The sequence below is a fragment of the Danio rerio genome, chromosome 9, assembly GCF_049306965.1.
Source record: "Danio rerio strain Tuebingen ecotype United States chromosome 9, GRCz12tu, whole genome shotgun sequence".
Lineage (NCBI taxonomy): Eukaryota > Metazoa > Chordata > Actinopteri > Cypriniformes > Danionidae > Danio > Danio rerio.
Genome location: NC_133184.1, coordinates 12,721,959 through 12,740,633, shown reverse-complemented (window position 1 = coordinate 12,740,633; position 18,675 = coordinate 12,721,959). Strand labels below are relative to the sequence as shown.

Here is an 18,675-nt window from a genome sequence, read left to right as displayed (position 1 = left end):
TCCAAATATCTACACATTCTTAAATTAGGAAGCATTTTCTAGAAAAGCAAAAAAAAAAAAAAAACAGTCTTGTTTTAAAAAATTATGTAAACATTGAGTTTTTCCTTCAAACAAGCAAAATAATCAATGGGGCAAAATAATCTAATGCTTAAACGTTTTTTTATTTTATGAATTCTTAATATTTAATTATTAAATTAAATAATTGATTATTTATTTCAACACATTAACTGTTGATATAAAAAAATTATCACTGATATCAAAAATGTAATTGTTAATACTACTACTACTATGAATAATAATAAATCATTACAATTGCATAAAATCTCATGATGATAGATAAAATGTAAATGTAATGATTATAGCTAAATATATAAAAATATCCATGTAATGTAGTAATATCCACATCTTTGGATTTAAAGGCTTAAAAAGATTATGGCAAGTCGTTTTGACCATTCTCAGTTCTCAAAATGTGAATGCTCTCTTAATAAAACACTTAATATAACAATTTAGATTGTTGATATGATATCAAAAACTTTATTGTTGATATCAAAAACTGAATTTTTATATCAAAATTGTTGACATCAAACATGTAATTATTGATATAGAGGATTAAATTATTTATATTTATTCCTTCATTCATTTTCTTTTCGGCTTAGTCCCTTTATTAATCCGGGGTAACCACAGCGGAATGAACCGCCAACTTATCCAGCACGCTTTTACGCAGCGGATGCCCTTCCAGCTTAACCCAATTCACCTGTACCGCATGTCTTTGGACTGTGGGGGAAACCGAAGCACCCGGAGGAAACCCACGCGAACGCAGGAAGAACATGCAAACTCCACACAGAAACGCCAACTGACCCATCCGAGGCTCGGACCAGCGACCTTCTTGCTGTGAGGTGACAGCACTCCCTTCTGCGCCGCCTGAATTATTTATATTAAGAATTCAAATCCTAAGGATGAATTAAAGTCCAAACGGCTTGCCATACACGCAGCACTATCATTCATATATTTTCGCATCTGTAAAAGTGGAAAGAATCACTATGGGCGCCATCCAATGTCTGACCTGTACATAGAGAAACACCTTCATGTTTTAACCAATCAGCTCTCTGCTTATTGAGTAGTAAAGAGTCTTTATATATCAAGAATAGCCACTCCTCATTTGCCTCCTAGGTGATCATGCAAATTTTGTGGAGATTTCACAAAGTCGTTGTATGTAGTCTGTATATAATCGAAACAAATATTTACAAAGATTAAATGTGAGTAAAAATGTTTCAGTACTTACGTTTAAATGATGTATCATAAGTAATTTTGTCTGAGTTGTATTTTCAACGCCCTCTTGCGGTCGTTTTGCAGCGAAGCGCATTAAGAGTGGGAGCGCTAGTTTCTAAATAAAGCTTCTACGGCGAGAAAGGCGTTCATTTACAGACGTCTGGTTTGTGTGTGCGTTTGAGCACTACTTGTGTGTTGTCCTAATCATTTCTCTTGCATTGTAATTATTGCAGCATATTACAAACTAAACAAAAATGAGTGACGCCGAGAAGGAATTCGTGGAGCGGGTATGTACGGTTTATTTGACTGTTTTTTTCTTTGCACGCGTCCATCCATGTTTCTTCTAGAAATGGCCTCCATATTGTATGTTAGCCAGCAGAAGTGAGCTAGTCAGGCTTCATTCATTTTTAATATCTGATTATTAATGTATAAATACAATGACGAAGTCGATGCATTTGCTTTTTAAAATTTGCATTAAAGTATGTATCAGCATGCAGTGTTAATTTTATTTCGAGATTCAAGTCTTCAGTTAGCTAACTTCAGTGCTAGCATAAAGACAACGTGCTTTCACAGCTTTATCTTTTTCAATTTGCTTTTACTAGTCCGCCAATGTTTTACTGTTCTTACCAAATGTTGTTTTCTCTTTGCATGTTTAATTAAACCAGTATAACTTGTATGAGTACTGTAATATTTGTTGCTAATACATGCTAAGGTCATCCTGAGCCTTCAAGCTGGTCATATTATTCGTTTTTATGTCAAATAACTTGTATTTAACAGCACACTCGATGTGTACGTGCAGATTAAGTTCATGCTTTTACATAATTTAAGGCAAAACACAGCAAGCAAAAATTATTTTTGTGATTTTGGGCGTTTCATTTAAGTGTTAATTTTGTGTTCTGCAAAGAAAGCATCCAAAATAAACCTTTTATATTTATTTTGTCACACTTTATCAATTTGTGTCTTAAGATTTCAATTTAATGCATATTTTAAAGGCCCTTTTCTCAAAATAATTTTTTCTTCTCTCATTTTTAATCTCTCATAAATCTCCAATTCATCAGCACTTGCCCCAAACTTCAGTATTTGATTTATAACATATACAGTGCAGCCGGAAAGTATTCATAGTATTCACATTTTATGTTACAGCCTTATTTTAAAATTGATTAAATTAATTAATTTCCTAAATATTCTACACACAATACCCCATAATGACAATGTGAGAAAAGATTTTTTGACATTGTTGCAAATTTATTAAAAATAAAAAACCTAAAAAATCACATGTACATAAGTATTCACAGCCTTTGCTCTATACTTTGTTGTTGCACCTTTGGCAGCAATTACAGCCTCAAGAATTTTCGAATATGATGCAACAAACTTGGCACACCTGTCTTTGGGAATTATCGCCCATTCCTCTTTGCCGTACCTCTCAAGCTCTATCAGGTTGGTTGGGAAGCGACGATGTACAGCCATTTTCACATCCCTCCAAAGATGTTCAATAGCATTTAGGTCTGCGCTCTAGCTAACCCACTTAAGGACATTCACTGAGTTGTTGTGAAGCCACTCCATTAATATTTTGGCGGTGTGCTTAGAGTCGTTGTCCTGCTGGAAGATGAACCGTCACCCCAGTCTGAAGTCAAGAGCACTCTGAAGCAGGTTTTCATTCAGGATGTCTCTGTACATTGCTGCATTCATTTTTCCCTTCTATTCTGACTAGTCGTCCTTGCTGCTGAAAAACATTTCTGGTTTCTCCAAACGTATCGCCTGGCATTCACTACAAAGAATTTTAGGCCCCGTTTACACTAATGCGTTTTAGTTTGAAAACGCATAAGTTTTGCTACGGTTACGCCAACCGTCCACACTACGCCGGAGTTCTCGAGCGCCGAAAACAGAGCGTTTCAAAAACGCTGGAGAGGCCGTTTTCATTCTGAAACGCTGCTGCTCCGTCTCAGTGTGGATGATGGAAAACGGAGACATCTGAAAACGGAGGCGGGGCTGCTGACATTCGCCTCTCTGATTGGGGCTTTTCCTGAATATTAAGTAGCCTAACACACACAGTTCAGTCCTGCATTTTCTCCGTGTAAGTTCAGACTTCGCATGTTTGATCAAGGCTGCAGTCTCTTCTTCTCAGTTTGATATGGAAAACAGACTAGGACACGGGTAAATCTTCAAAGGGAACAGTGTACTTTATAACTTCATTCACATCACCCTGGCTACGTTGTTTCACTTTCTCAACAATAAATTGTATACATGATTTAAGGAACTGCCTATTTTCATTTTAATATTAACAACTAAACAGACAGCAGAAATGTTGAGGCGTCGTGCTGCATGAGCGTCATCTTCACTGTGTGGATATCTATAACAAAACGGAGCCGATAACAACTGCCTCCTTTCAATTTCAGTGAAAATAAGAAACACACCCTCTCTTTTGCTGAATATCAGTTTTAATAATCGATAATGGCCATTATGAAAGTATAACACACAATAAGTTTTTACATTATAGGAAATAAAGGCAAGCGATCAGTCAATATACATAATAGGCTACGTGGTTTTATCAATCATTAACTTATCTTTGCGCTCAGCCAAAACACGTTACCTGAGAAAAAGTAAGATTCTAATGAACAAAGTCAGGGAATATGTCGTTAGATAAAGACAACAAGATGAATGAAATATCCCGTTTAATAAATATAGTGAGATTAGATCCAGCGGGAGATGCTTGATGAGAAGTCCGACTAGCAGAGCTCTCATCTGGGTAGATGAGCTGCAGCGCTTGCCAGAGAGTGTCTGTGTGGTCACGTGATGTGCGTTTTCAGCGTTTTGGTGTGGACGGAGAGCCGTTCAGAAACGCTTGGTAAAACGCGAGTGTGGACGCAGATCGTTTTCATTCTAAAAAGCCGTTTTAAAACTAAAACGCACTAGTGTAAACGGGGCCTCAGTCTCATCAGACCAGAGTATTTTGTTTCTTTTGGTCTGAGTGAGAGTCCTTCAGATGCCTTTTAGCAAATTCCAGGTGGGAAGTGGCTTCTGTCTGGTCACTCTACCACACAGGCCTGATTGGTGGATTGCTGCACTGATGGTTGTCTTTCTGTAAGGTTCTCCTCTCTCCACAGAGGAACCCTGGAGCTCAGACAGAGTGACCATCGGGTTATTGATCACCTCCCTGACTAAGGCCCTTCTTTCCTGATCACTCAGCTTAGATGGCCGGCCAGCTCTAGGAAGAGTCCTGGTGGTTCCAAACATCTTCCACTTGCGGATGATGGATGCCACTGTGCTCATTGGAACTTTTAAAGCAGCAGAAATTTTTCCCTAACCTTCTCCAGCCTTGTGCCTCAAGACAGTCCTATCTCTGAGGTCTACAGACAATTCCTTTGTCTTCATGCTTAGTTTGTGCTTTGACATGCACCGTCAACCCTGGGACCTTATATAAACAGGTGTATGCCTTTTCGAATCATGTCCAATCAACTGAGTTTACCACAGGTGAACTCAATTAATCTGCTGAAACATCTCAAGAATGTTCAGTGGAAACAGAATGTACCTGAGCTCAATTTAGAGCTTCACGGCAAAAGCTGTGAATACTTATGTACATGTGATTTTTCAGTTTTTTTATTTTGAATAAATTTGTTGCACTTAAAAAAAAAAAAATTCCCCATTGTCATTATGGGGTATTGTGTGTAGAATTTTGAGGAAATAAATGAAACGGTGCATTTTTAAATAAGTTATAATAAAAACTATAAATACTTTTTGGATGCACTGTATATTATTTATACAGAAGGGTTTTTTCCCTTGTATTTTTTTACATTTTCTTATTTTGAACCTGATTTCATATAATGTACAGAACTGATAGCATATCAATTTAAGCATAACATTTTGAAAAAATTGTAATCTAAATAAATGTTTGCTCTCACAGTTGTTTTTCTTCATTTTATTCACCGCTGTGTCTTGCCTTAAACTACTCTAAATGTGTGAATGAAATGCAAATGTATGAGTTTGTAAATGCGAGCAATTGCTTATGTGTGTGTGCATGCATAAGGCTCAGGATGCATCTGAAAGTATTGTTTATCATGATAGAAGTTTAAAGCTTACTCTACATTTTCTCTGTCGGTTCATCTATACTGTTTTCCACACTAATAAAACATAGGATTCTTGGTTGTGATGTCCAGTGTTTACACATTCTTCATCCTTTTCTTTTTTGTTAAGGTTAAGGTTGGAAGAAGAGAAATCTGGATGAAGTCAAATGTCAAGTTGTTAATGCGAATAATTTGAAGCTGAATTTTCAGTGCATGCTAATATTGCGGAGCAAAAGAAGTTCCCATATAGCATTTTTGGGCAGTGAGAGAAATGGGGGAAGAGGATTGAAGTCAGAAATGAAATTGAGACTGAAGAAAGAAGAAAAGATGTGTTATGAAGTTAAGATCAGAAGTTATCTGGGATAAGATCGCAGCGCTAAGTAACTCTTAGTATGTTTGTCCCATGCGTGCATGCATCAATCTTCTTTTGTCCATTTTGTATTGCAATAGTCACTATTCTGCAGTAGCATGAGAGATTTACAGCTAGATATTTTTCACACATAATCTGATGATGCATTAATTTCAAACCACTACAAATTCTTTTCTTGTAAAATTGTTTAAGCATTAGTTTATGTACAGTACTTGCAGTGAAAAGGCCACCATCACTGCGTATTATCATAGTCTTGATTGACTTATTTATATACATTTTTATAATTATATACACACAATTTTTGTCCCTGTGAGCCTATTCTGTTGCCCTAACCTGACTGGGATGTGGTTGGTTTAGGAGTCTCGTTCAGCCTCTAGGAGCGCAAGTCCTAGAGGATCTGCCAAGTCCGGCAGTCGCTCAGCTGAACGCTCGCCTGCTCATTCCAAAGAGAGGTCCCATCATTCCCGCTCAAAATCCCGCTCGCGCTCCCGTTCCAAGACCAGGTAAAGAATTTTGCTATTTTTTTACTTTCATTGTTTTTTGTTTATGGCTCGAATTTCTTGTGTACACTACCTGACAGACAGAAGTCTTGTCGTCCATCTCAATTGTAAGAGCAACAAATAATAACTTGACTTCTTGTTGATCATTTGGAAAAGTGGCAGAAGCTAGATTTTTCTGCGTTATCATCTGTTGAACTGCATCCCAATCATCACAAATACTCCAGAAGACCTATTGGAACCCGCATGGACCCAAGAGTCTCACAAAATTCAGTCAAGTTTGGTAAAGGAAAAATCATGGTTTGGGGTTACATTCAGTTTGGGGCTTGCGAGAGATCTGCAGAGTGGAGGTCAAGACATTTGTCTTGCCCATTACTTTACAAACCACAGGAGGGCAAATTCTTCAGCAGGATAGCACTCCTTATACTTCAGCCACCACACCAAAGTTCCTGAAAGCAAAGAACGTCAAGGTGCTCCAGGATTGGCCAGCCCAGTCACCAGAGATGAACATTATTAAGCATGTCTGGGGTGAAATGGAGGAGGCATTGAAAATGAATTCAAAGAATCTTGATTAACTCTGGGAGTCTTTGCAAGAATGCATTTTTGCCATTCCAAATGACTTTATTAATAAGTTATTTGAGTCATTTCAGAGATGCACTATGCACCCACTGCACCATGACTTTATATTCTATACTGTACATTATTTCTGTTAAGTGAAAAGACTTTTGTCTAAGCAAAGTCTGACTTTTCTGTCCTAATTGAATAATTAAAAATCAAGGCATGATCATATTTTGTTTTGGTAAAATAAGCGTATTCTAGAGGCCTTTAGCTTTCATATATACACTACTCCTGATACCAAATGATCAACTCGAAGTCGAGTTATTTTTTTGTTGTTCCTATAACTTGGATAGGTGACAAGACTTTTGTAAGGTAGTGTAGAAAAACAGCTGCTTGTGTTCTTAGCTAAAAAAGTAATGTAACTCATTGTACATTTTTTAAAAGCACTATATACTGCACATAAAAAATATCTAAAAATAACTTTATTCTTATTGACAAACTATTGATATAGTTACTGTAGGTCTTTGTTTTCCTTTTCACATTTTAAAGTCTTTAATAGTGTAATGACTTTTGCTTGTTAAATAACACTCAATGTGTCTTCAGATGTTATATTTAAACTGCGAAAAAAACACATTTAATGTTGACGTAAATGTTTTTTTTTTCCTCATATAAATATCTGAACATCTGTTAAGGTTCATTTATCAGAAGGGTATTGCACAATTTGAATCAAGAAAGGAGGGATACCTAAAAAAGCGCACCTTGACCTAATTTAATCGTGTCCTCCTGGCTTAGTCCTTTACATGTTTGCTGTTCCAGGATGAAAATGAGCAGCTATGTCAAGCCTGATGTAGATAGCCAGGGTAAGTGCACATTTGCGGCAACTAATGATATGACCTACTTCCAGGAACTTTCCACTTCTCTGTTTATCCATCTGATTTTACTGTCCGTTTCTTTTGGCCACCTCCTGTCATTTAAAAGAATATCTCAATCGTGAACATGTCAAGTATAAAAGCCTCGTCCGTTTCGTGGTGTGCACGATGCGCTGCTAGGCGAAAGTATAAGTCAGCCTTAAGATGTTTTTTTTTTTTTTTTTTTTTCTGTAGTTCAATGGTCCATCTAACCTGTTTTTAGTACTTTTCAATTTAAATACATTTACCTCAAATTTTGTGATTTTTGCATTTTGTCTTTGTCTATGCATGTATTTGATATTGGGATATAGGCCTTCAATTTAAAGGTTCAGGACACCCCGGAGAACTTTTTTTTTAAGTTAAGACAATGTTAGCACCTGTCAGCTTTAATTGTGGGGAAAACTGGATAATTTTGAGCTTTTGTCAGCTAGTTTCAGCTTCCGGGTTTAAAATGATTTTTGGGGTGGGATCAAAATTGGCGACGTAGCGCAGAACTGCAAGTGCAATGATGACGCATCGGTTTCTCATTATTATTCATAGCGGAGTTTTCTTATCCTATGAGAAGAGCCGGCTGCTTAATTATTCATGAGACCTGCCAGAGTCAAGCCCGAGCTGAGAGACACGGAAACCACGGCACAGTATTTAGCCGTTCATGAAGGCTCATATGCGTTTGCTTCCATCATCCACGGGGTTTGTTGCATGTTTTCCCCCGCGATCTTGTCGGGGCCGATCATACAGCAAAGCTGTGTGTGCTGCAAGCATTTTTGTCGGGAAAGCAGCACGAGAATTAGAGAATGGCGGACGCTGTCTTTAATCAGGAGTTCGTTCACATTCAGACACATCGCCGTGCTGCTGTGTTTGCCTAAATCCTCCAGATTACCAGCAGGGTTAATGGTTAAAATCGACGGGTCAGGAGACCTGCTGCACTGAGTCTGCTGGATACGGGGATTGAGGGAGAAGTCCTCATTTATAGTGTTTACATGAACACACATCTTTATAATGATATAAATTGTGGTTGTCTGTATATGAAATTACGAATAACAAATTTAGCAGGGCATTAAATCACTGTTCATTTCTTTGCATTTTAATTTTGTAAACTATAAACTCATGCGTCTCCTCTTTGTGTCTCATTTTGTGAGCTAACTGACAACAACAGTTGTTCGCTCCCTTTCTCCCCTGCTGGCCATGCCCACTCCTGCCCGATGCTCGCGGAGCTCCACGCCCATTAATCATGCATCTTTTGAAAAAATTCTGAAGTAGACTTTAACCGAAAGAGGGGGGTGTCATGGCCCTTTAATACCTAATGGTCTTAAAAAGTCTTAAATATGACATTGATATCTGTAGAAACCTTGATTTAGGTAGCATTCAGAAAAAACAAAACACCAGCGAAGAAACTCCACACACAGGAACATAGCAACAGAATTATTGCAGAGCAACAGAAATATAAATGGACAGCAACGCACAAGGCAGACGCTGTGGGTCACGCTGATCATTCGGCGCAGAAGTATAAACTAGGCTTTAGCCTAGTTGTTAGCCTGCTCTGGAGCAAGCTAGCTGCAAAGAATAAATCTCCATGGTAACTTATTTTGAGTCAAGGCTAAATTCAGCCAGGATAGCCTGGAAATCCCAGCTTAATCCCTTATACTTTTGTGCAATAACCCTCTGACATGCAAAATTAATTTATAAAAAGTTTATGCTTCAGACTAGAATCAGTATCTGTAACTGAAATCTATATGACTTTTTTCAGGTCATTTTAAATGTTCTGACCACATTTGTAGATAATTGTTGTTTTAAACTTTATTTTGATCAATTTCACAGAAAACAAGGCTGACTACTTTTTATTAATTTTTTTTTATTTAACTATTTTTGCTTCAAGCAAATGTGTTTTTTTGTGTGGGATGGTAACAAGACGAAAATACTGAGGAAGAATATCATTCTTGTTTAATGTATTGTTAGCAGGTTCAGTCAAGGTCATTTCTGTATTCTAATATTTGGGAGAGGAGTTATTGGTAACCCTTGAAAGCAGTGGTTCTCAATCTCTGTCCTGAAGGTCCGGTGCCCTGCAAATTGTATCTCCAACCCCAATCAGGCCCCGTTTACACTAATGCGTTTTCATTTTGTTAAGACAGTGAAACAGCATAGTCGGGGTGATGTGAATGACTTTAGAAAGTACACTCGGAGTTTGTTTTCTATATCAAACTTGTGAAGTCTGAACTTGCACTGAGAGGATGTAGGACTGAACTGTGTGTAGGCTACTTAATATTGAGGGAAAGGTTCCAATCTGATAGGCGAATGTCAGCAGCCCCGCCTCTGTTTCAGATGTCTCCATTTTCCCCCATCCACACAGAGACGGAGCAGCAGCGTTTTAGAATGAAAACGACCTCTCCATCGTTTCCAAAGGGCTCCGTTTTCAGGGCTCGAAAACTCCTGCGTAGTGTGGACGAATGACATAACCGTAGCAAAACTTAAGCTTTTTTAAACTAAAACGCACTAGTGTAAACGGGGCCTCAGACATACCTGGGCTAGGTAATCAAGCTTTTACTAGGCTTTTAGAAACATCATTTCAGGTGTGTTGAGGCAAGTTAGATCTAAAATCTGCTGGACACTGAACCTCCAGGACTGAGTTTGAGAACCCCTGCTTTAAAGTAATGGTCCATTAGTTAATGTATTCACTAACATGATCAAACAATTTCTTATGGTATTTGTTCATCTTTGCTAATGTTTATGAACATTATTTTAGTTAAACAATGTTAATGTTTTTTTATTTGTACCCCAATTTATTTTTTTTGGTATAATTATGTAAAAGGTTATGCAGAAGTTGTTTTCAGGTTTTGAAATAATTCAAAGACTCGTTCTGTGTATACGTTTATTTAATTTACCTAAAAAGTTTACCCTCTTAATACTTGCACATATCTGTATTTAACATCCATTAACACTTAACTGTAAGAATTCATTAATGTTTAAATTAACTGAATATAAAAAAGTTTAAACACTTAAAACTCAAAGGTAGTTTTTACAACTTATTTGAATTTGTGAACATCATTATTAAAATAATTCATAAAAGCATTTATTATTTTTTGCAGCGTTAATGGATACATTTGCCAAAGTATTTTGAGATGTGGATGCAGTTGTTGCAATTAATTTTATTTAAGTCCAAAATGAAATGCTATTTGAAACTGTTGAAATGGCCTCGTGGCTCAGCTGCAAGTGGAATTCACAGTACGTGGAGTCGGCAGAGTGGAAGCTGCACCTGCTGCTTTAGGGTTAAAAGTAGAAACCAAGTTTGGGCCAAATATAAAAAAATGTCCCCCCACCCAGGAACACGATTTTAAGCACTCTGCAGTTGATCATTTGACGTGTGTTACTAGCAACTTGATATATAATGAAATTAAAGCCGGAGGTTCTTGTCTGTCTAAGGAGTTTAAGACGGGACTTATCAGTTGGTAACTTGATAGTTTGCATGTCCGTTGCTCTTTTTCATTTTACTCCATCTTTACACAGGTCTCGTTCCCATCGAAGTTCTCGAAGACATTACAGTCGATCACGTTCACGCTCTTATTCTCGCCGAAGACGTTCACGCAGCCGCTCATACAGCAGTGAATATCACCGCCGCCGCAGCAGTCACAGTCACTCTCCCATGTCCAACCGCAGACGACATATTGGTGACCGGGTAAAGACCATGCCATTGTTTTTGGATGCCCATTTTTTTGGTACTGGTATGTTGTAATAGGTTATGTTTTCTTTCTATTTCTTTAGGCAAATCCAGACCCAAACTGCTGCCTGGGAGTGTTCGGATTGAGCCTGTACACCACAGAGAGAGACCTGAGGGAGGTCTTCTCTAAATATGGCCCTCTGAGTGATGTGTGCATTGTGTACGACCAGCAGTCACGGCGCTCCAGGGGTTTTGCTTTTGTCTACTTTGAGAACAGAGAAGATTCAAAAGAGGTGCATTTTCCACTTGAAAAAATGACAAAACGATGACATGATTGCATAATGACAATTTGGCTACAGAATTTGTGTTTAAAAGGGTGGTTCTTTTGAAAATGAAATTTTGCAGATAATTTAGGATGCTTCCTAGAGTTCAATTTGATGTGGTTTGTTTTGGCAGGTGTGAATGCAGCAATTGCGCTCTAGAGCCCACTAAAACGAGAGCAAACAAGCGTACTGAGATCTGGTGGTCTCCACGCTTTCAAACAAACACTGGAGTAGTTTGTTTGTGGTGATACCATTAGCTTAAATAGATGCAACTTTAAAGTACTGTGCATTTTTGGACTAAACTAGCCTCCGTAGGTAGCTGCGATGTATTATGGAGTGAGGCCAAGTATTTGTTTACAGTGCATTAGCAACAGCTAAATTGTAGCTTGCGGGTACATTTTTTTAAGTGACTGCTGATACGCCTTTAGCAATTTGCTCTATATTAATACATTTTGAAGCTGCACCCGCACTTAATTTTTGAAATTTTATGGTTTGTATGAAGTTAATAAAATTATATTAGGGAAGCCCTAAATTTTTGGCTGCTGAAAATTATCAACAGAAAATTGGCCAAAAATATGACCCAAAAACAGAGTTATTAGGCTGTGCTGTGCGTGAGCTGGTTTTACTTTCCTTTTCAGCTGTAGACACTGCATACCGGAAGCAGGAAGCACTGCTCTATATAACAAATCTATATAACTTTGGCTTGTGTTTTTTGAAATGGGTATAATCAACGTTGGTGTTTCTTAACTATGTTTCTTGAATCATTTCCTATGTCTCCTTAACCAAACACGCCTGATTCGCATCATCAGCTCATTGGCAGAGACTGAAAGACCTTGCATCATCCCCATTTGCATGCCATGCATCATAAAAAGTATTTGAAAATAGAATTTCTTCCAACAATTATGTCCCAAACTGTAGCATGTTGAAAAGAGTATGCCGAAGGTTCCTGAATTGTCTGCAAATTTCTGTAGAAATTAGAAGTGTAGAATCGTCCATACTCTATCTACTAATATTGCCCACAAAACTTTGCACATTGGATGTAAATTCGTTTAGAACTAAACATTTGGGGAAACTTGTGTTTGTGTGTGAACAAACTACAAAAATGGTGGACATGGACACATGAAATCAACTGTCAAGTAGAGCCACTTTGGTAAAATTGTTTAAATGACTGTCAATATCTAGCCCACTGGAAAATATTTAAATCACAATTTCTGTGTTATATTTAATCTGCAACAAAATGAACCTCTAAAGAAACGTATTTGAAAATAAACTTCAGAATGTATAATAATCCAAAGACCTCAGGAGATTCATCTGCGTGAATAACTCATGGCAGCAGGTTAGTCTGCTATTAGAATCTCCAATAAGATAGGAAATTTAATATGAAAGGAATGTGGATGATATGTGTAGATGATTGACGGGATGTAGCCAAGCAACATAATGGTCCGTTAATAAGAAAGTAGTATGTCCCAAAGTTTGCATACTTTGTTAAAGTATGTACTTTTTCTTCACATAAAAAGTACATACTTTTAGAACATAGTACAAGTTTGCAATTTGAAAATAATTTTCCTCTAGAAACGTGGCAAAGAAACGCTGATCCTAGTTGAGTTAAATTGAAAAAGGCTTACAAAATAATTATTTATTATTTTAATATTATTCATTTTGTGGCCAAGTGCATTTTGTGAAAGCACTCTGGATTACTAGCTAAGGCAGTTGATTGGAGGAATGTGTTCATTTTTTTCACGGACTCTTTGATTCATTGATTTAGCCAACAACCATAGTTTCAACTAAAATTCTTAAAGCTTCTACTGAAGATTCACCTTCATCTTTAATGGCAAGTAAATTAACAAGTTACATTTCACAGTGAGCTATACGTGTAATAAAATGTCTGCTGTCATGTGAATGGATTTGCCTAAATTGAAAGGCTGCTTTGTTTATAAACTATATTCTGCTCTTCTATTCTATCTTCTGAAATACTTTAGAAAGTGAAACAGGAGTTTTGTACGTGTCTGTATTGGTCATACTTTGACATGCTTTTTTTGTGAGCAGTGAGGTTGCATTATGTATTTTATCGAAGTACAGTACAGAACATACTGTTCCTGCAGCTCTTTTATGGCCTGCCATAAAGCCATACCTGGAGTTAATGTTCTTTTGGATGCTATTGTGTGCTCAGTCAGTGTGGCTTATTCTGGCTTGTTTTGGTTCTAGGCTAAAGAGCGTGCAAATGGTATGGAGCTTGATGGCCGAAGAATCAGGGTAGACTACTCCATTACCAAGAGGCCACACACACCTACTCCTGGAATATATATGGGCAGACCAACATAGTGAGTGTGATTGATTTAGTCTGTCTCTTCCCAAATGACTCCTCTGATGAACGCTCATCACTGTGGATGTAGTGTCTGGTTTTGTATCGTAAGTGCTTCAGTGATCAATGTTAAGTACAAATAATATAAGTATATATTTTTGTCTCTCGTGCAGTGGTGGTGGGCCAAGTGTAAGCCGTCGGCGGGATAGCTATGATCGAGGGTATGAACGTGGATATGATCGCTATGAAGACAGAGACTACTACAACAACAGGTCATACAGCTGACCCTTACTGTTAAGCAGTCTGTATGATGCGTTTGTATTGACATCCCATCATAATGAAGGGCTCAACACTGAGGATTGTCACGTTACACTACAAAACTTTTATTGCATTAAACATACTGTAAAATGTGGGTTCATTACCATTTGTTTAGCTTATTCAAACACTAGAATTGGCTGCAAAAATGTATTTCCTTTTAAACAGATATAAATCTGATCTTCAATCTTGTGCTATAAGCCAGTTTATCTAGGTTTTGTTAACAAAAATGTCATATACATAGCCTTTTATTTAATTATTATAATTTTTATTACAGAAATGTAAGCTGCAGATCTTATTCTGCATACAAATCATTTTATATGTAGGCTGCAGGTGTCTGTACTTCACTGCTTTGATTATTGCCCATTTTCTGGTCAGAAAACATGAATGAAGTGAACAGGTGTAAACGGCTTCTTTTTCCACATTTAAAAATGCATTTCCTTTCAGTGTTTCCACCTTGTGGACAAACTAAGCAATGCAATAAGAATTCAAGATTATTGTACGAATGCAAAGTTTGACAAGAAAATCAAGCTGTTTTACGTACAGCAGGTGTGTTTCGTTCCAATAACTTTCTTTGTGCACTGTACTTGGTAGATTAAAGTAGGCTCATACATTGAGTTCAAGTCGGGCTTGGCAATTAATCAAAAAGTAATTGAAATCGACAATCAGAACCTATAATTGATCTAATTTTTTCAAGGCAATTTTTTCTTATTACTCTCTCTACTATGTGTGGAGTCACATGACCTTGCTCTGTTACTGTGCGTTCACATTGAAAGCAGCGAGAGCGCCAAAGGTTCCTCCTGACGCCCTGGCGACAACGCTGTCTACCTTCAGCTCCTGCGGTGAGAGCATCAAAATTCGCTACATTGATCTCGTATTTAAAGGAGCTGTTGCAGCATATCCTATCAGTTACATTCGTGCATAAAACGTGCTTTTTAGCGTGAAGATGCTGCACAATTATCAAATTCATTTAATTATAGAAGATAAAGTTGCATGTGGTGTGGCTTTGCTCCACTAAATTATCCAATGTTTCCATGTGTCTGAAATATCTTGAAGCAGCAATACTGTTTTGTATATTTGGAAATCCGGTTACCGCAAAAATCAAACGATTGGGAACAACTGTGGTCGGAACCCAAGTTCACAGTGGCTATGTTCTCTGGACTCCTCTCAAACGGTAGACTTCTACATACCGATTGCTTGCCGCCGAACCGCGTAATAGCTCATTACCATAAAGTTGGCTTGATTTCAACTCACCTCAACGCCCACACCGGCGAAGAGGTGCCGCGCTGCTCCTTTCTGCCGGCTCCCATTGAAAATAAATGACTTCCAGCTACTTTGACACTCTCGCCGCTTTTGGTGTAAATGTACAGTTAAGGCTAGAAACACAAGGTACGGTCTTGCGCAGCCTTCACGTGTTCAATACTCGTGCACCTCTCAAACAACTTAACTACACCTCTCAAGTTTGCACTACACTGACGATGATTGGAAGCTGCTCTAGAGATGGCATAATTTCCATTACAATAAAATGATTTGTTAATACTTGTTTACAGAAGATTCAATAAATATACTGTATAAAATCATTTACGGGACATTCAAGAGTTGTTTTATTTAGCAAAGATATTGCAAATCTACTTTTACTATTAAAAATGTAACATTAAAAATCAATAATTTGCTTTCCAAAAGTGCAAGTTATTTATTCACTTTTATTACAAGAAAAACATGACTGTTGGTTTTAGGCAATGTGTGTTTTAATTTCAGTTGTTCAACGTTGACGTTCAATAATCATAGATGGCAGATTTCTTCTTTCTATTTTCTTCAATTATTTTTAAATCAAGTAATGCACCCTCTATTCACAAGTTTCTCACTTATAATATGTGAGCATATTTGCTGTACAAAACTTATCATATAAAGTAAAAGAATAGTTTATTAATCGTAATCGAGTTAAAATGTTCAACTAATAGAGATTTTGAATTTAGGCCAAATCGCCCAGCTCTAGGTTCAAGGCATGTCTGATGATGCCACTGATCAGATGTAAATGACTGTGGTGTTATCCGACCCTACAACATCAGTCCATCCTTATTGTTGAGCCCTGGTCCTGCAGACAGAGTTGCAGAAGTTCATATTACATCCAGCAAGATATTGCATATCATATGTGCTTTATTTTAACTATTCAGCATGCTACAGTTTTGAATGTGACCTGCTTTACCATTAAAACTCTTCTCCACTTTCTGTTTACAGGAGAAGATCCCCGTCTCCTTACTACAGCCGAGGACCGTACAGGTCAAGATCACGCTCTCGCTCTTACTCTCCTCGTAAGTATTACACAAAGGGCATCGTGATAATCTTGAAAGCTAGTCCCTTGTGTTTTCTGCTTTGCTGTTCTGGAGTGTTTAACTTCCAACATTGTGTTAATTATACAGTGAACTGTGACAAGCAAATGAAAGCCTTCTTATTTGTTTTTCCAGGTCATTATTGAAGTGAAGTTCAGCTCCTCTCTTGAAGATGACTACAATATTGTTGATGACGTAGATGTTTATTTCTGGTGGCATGAGTCTCGATGTACTTTTCCTTCGATTTTCTTGCCTAAAGGTTTCATGTGTCTTTGACTGATCTGGATGTTTCATTAGTGGGATGAATATTTTTGCACTGTTGTTGAGTTTTTGTTCATTTTTTTTTTTTTTCGTTCCCGATCTGATGCTAAACTTGCGTTTGTTTTATAATATGATGAAGTGTTCGGCTCACATCCCCGTATGCTTTTTCGCATTTTAAGCTTAGCAGTGGTCTTGCAATAAACTGCTTTATACCTCCCACCTGGTGCAAGCTTCTTCTCGAACCACTCAAAACATGAAATATGGATGATTCAGACCTAAAGGATTGAACCTAAAACCTTGAGAATGGCCACGAGCTGTTGTCTTTAAGTGAGGAGAGACTTTACTGCAGATTTACAGACAACGTTTATATAATGCATACACTCATCCTCTCGAGGCATTTGCCTTGAACTGCAGTGAAATTAATAGGTTTATCAAATAGGAATGGAAGAACAGCAGTGCCTAAAAGAGCCCTGTTCCAATTTAAGTCCCATTACCTCAGAGGATATATCGTTAATAATAGGATCATCTGGAATATTTCTCCAGTATGTGTTAAAAATGTAGCTTCGAGTACTCTGGGATTTGGTATTAATTTGGACATGATGTGGGTGTTTGCATTGGCTGACCAATCTGGAATTTCTTTTTACTGTAAGGTTGCTGAAGGGATTGAAATTGTCCTTCTGAAGTTCTTCAATCTCTATGCACACACTGTAACTAGTCTCAGTTTGGTTAAAGATTATGCTTCAAGTAAAGATTTGCTTCTTGGCTCTACTGCATTTAGACATCCATAATTTTGCAGGGTCTGATCTGAAACTATAAGTAATGTATGAGATTCAAGAGAAGTCCTCAGGATGCTTCAATACAGAGCGGTCCTGCACTGTTGAATAGGCATTAGAAATACAGAAATCACCAGAATTCTACAGGCCCCGTTTAAGGGTACTTTCTATTTACTAGTGCAGTCAGTTTAAATAAAATCAGAATTATTGAATCTATACAGTGCACAGCATAAATACACCCTTTTTGAAAATGTAATTTATCAGTGAATGAGAAACGTTTGTTGCATTTTTACAACATTTTAATTTGTTGTAGTTTAATTTGTTTCTTTAATAAAAAACATTCATTAACACAAGTGTGGTCACTTAACATCTTTAGGATATATAATAACAAATAATATTAATTTCTTACATTATTCCTTACATTTTCTGGACACTCAAAGTGCTTTACACATTTTTGGGGGCAATCTCCTCATCCACCACCAATTTGCAGCATCCACCTGGATGATGTGATGGCAGCCATATCGTGCCAGACCACACACCAGCTGATTGACGAAAAGGAGACCAAGTGATGAGGCCAATTATGATAATAGGGATAAATAGGAGGCCATAATGAACAGAAAGCAAATATGGCTCATCCGAAGGACAGGACTCACTGCGTAGTGTAGAGGCCCCTTCACTATACTGGGGCATTACTCCCAATTCACATGGGGCGTCAGCTTTAACACTTCCCATTCACTTTGAATGAGTGACGTCAGTCATTGCCAAACTGCTTTGTGGATCTGGGCTTGCTGCAGAAGTTGGGACTTTCAACTTTTCAAGCGCAGATGAAAGCACTAGCCAATCAGATCGCTGTATGCAAATCACTGGCTGAAGCTGATGTCAGCCATGTCAGCCCCAACCTCAACTTCTGTCAAGCGTGGACGCTCCCTGTGAATGGGGCATTATTACCCGCACAGACCACCGGTTGAGCGCCCCCTGCTGGTCTTACTAACACCACTTCCAGCAACAACCTAGCTTTCCCATGGGGTCTCCCATTCAGGTACTGACTGCGTGCAG

At 37.8% G+C, this 18,675-nt stretch overlaps 1 protein-coding gene across 2 annotated transcripts; it reads left to right on the top strand.

The window, feature by feature from the left end:
* The first annotated feature begins 1,390 nt into the window (after positions 1-1,390).
* On the top strand, positions 1,391-17,065 carry tra2b (transformer 2 beta homolog). 2 transcript variants are annotated; one of them, XM_005167474.5, is made up of 9 exons: positions 1,391-1,556; positions 5,461-5,720; positions 6,058-6,203; positions 11,165-11,333; positions 11,420-11,608; positions 13,844-13,959; positions 14,114-14,212; positions 16,494-16,567; positions 16,721-17,063. In XM_005167474.5, exons 4-9 carry the CDS (start codon positions 11,301-11,303, stop codon positions 16,729-16,731), a joined length of 522 nt encoding a protein of 173 aa, XP_005167531.1. In that variant the 5' UTR covers positions 1,391-1,556; positions 5,461-5,720; positions 6,058-6,203; positions 11,165-11,300; the 3' UTR covers positions 16,732-17,063.
* The last annotated feature ends 1,610 nt before the right edge of the window (positions 17,066-18,675 follow it).

Excerpts from the sequence above, each read along its gene's own strand:
- tra2b (XM_005167474.5), top strand. The coding sequence starts at position 11,301 with ATGTCCAACCGCAGACGACATATTGGTGACCGG. Across the intron at positions 11,334-11,419 it reads GACGACATATTGGTGACCGG|GCAAATCCAGACCCAAACTG; the intron begins GTAAAGACCATG and ends CTATTTCTTTAG. Across the intron at positions 14,213-16,493 it reads AGAGACTACTACAACAACAG|GAGAAGATCCCCGTCTCCTT; the intron begins GTCATACAGCTG and ends TTCTGTTTACAG.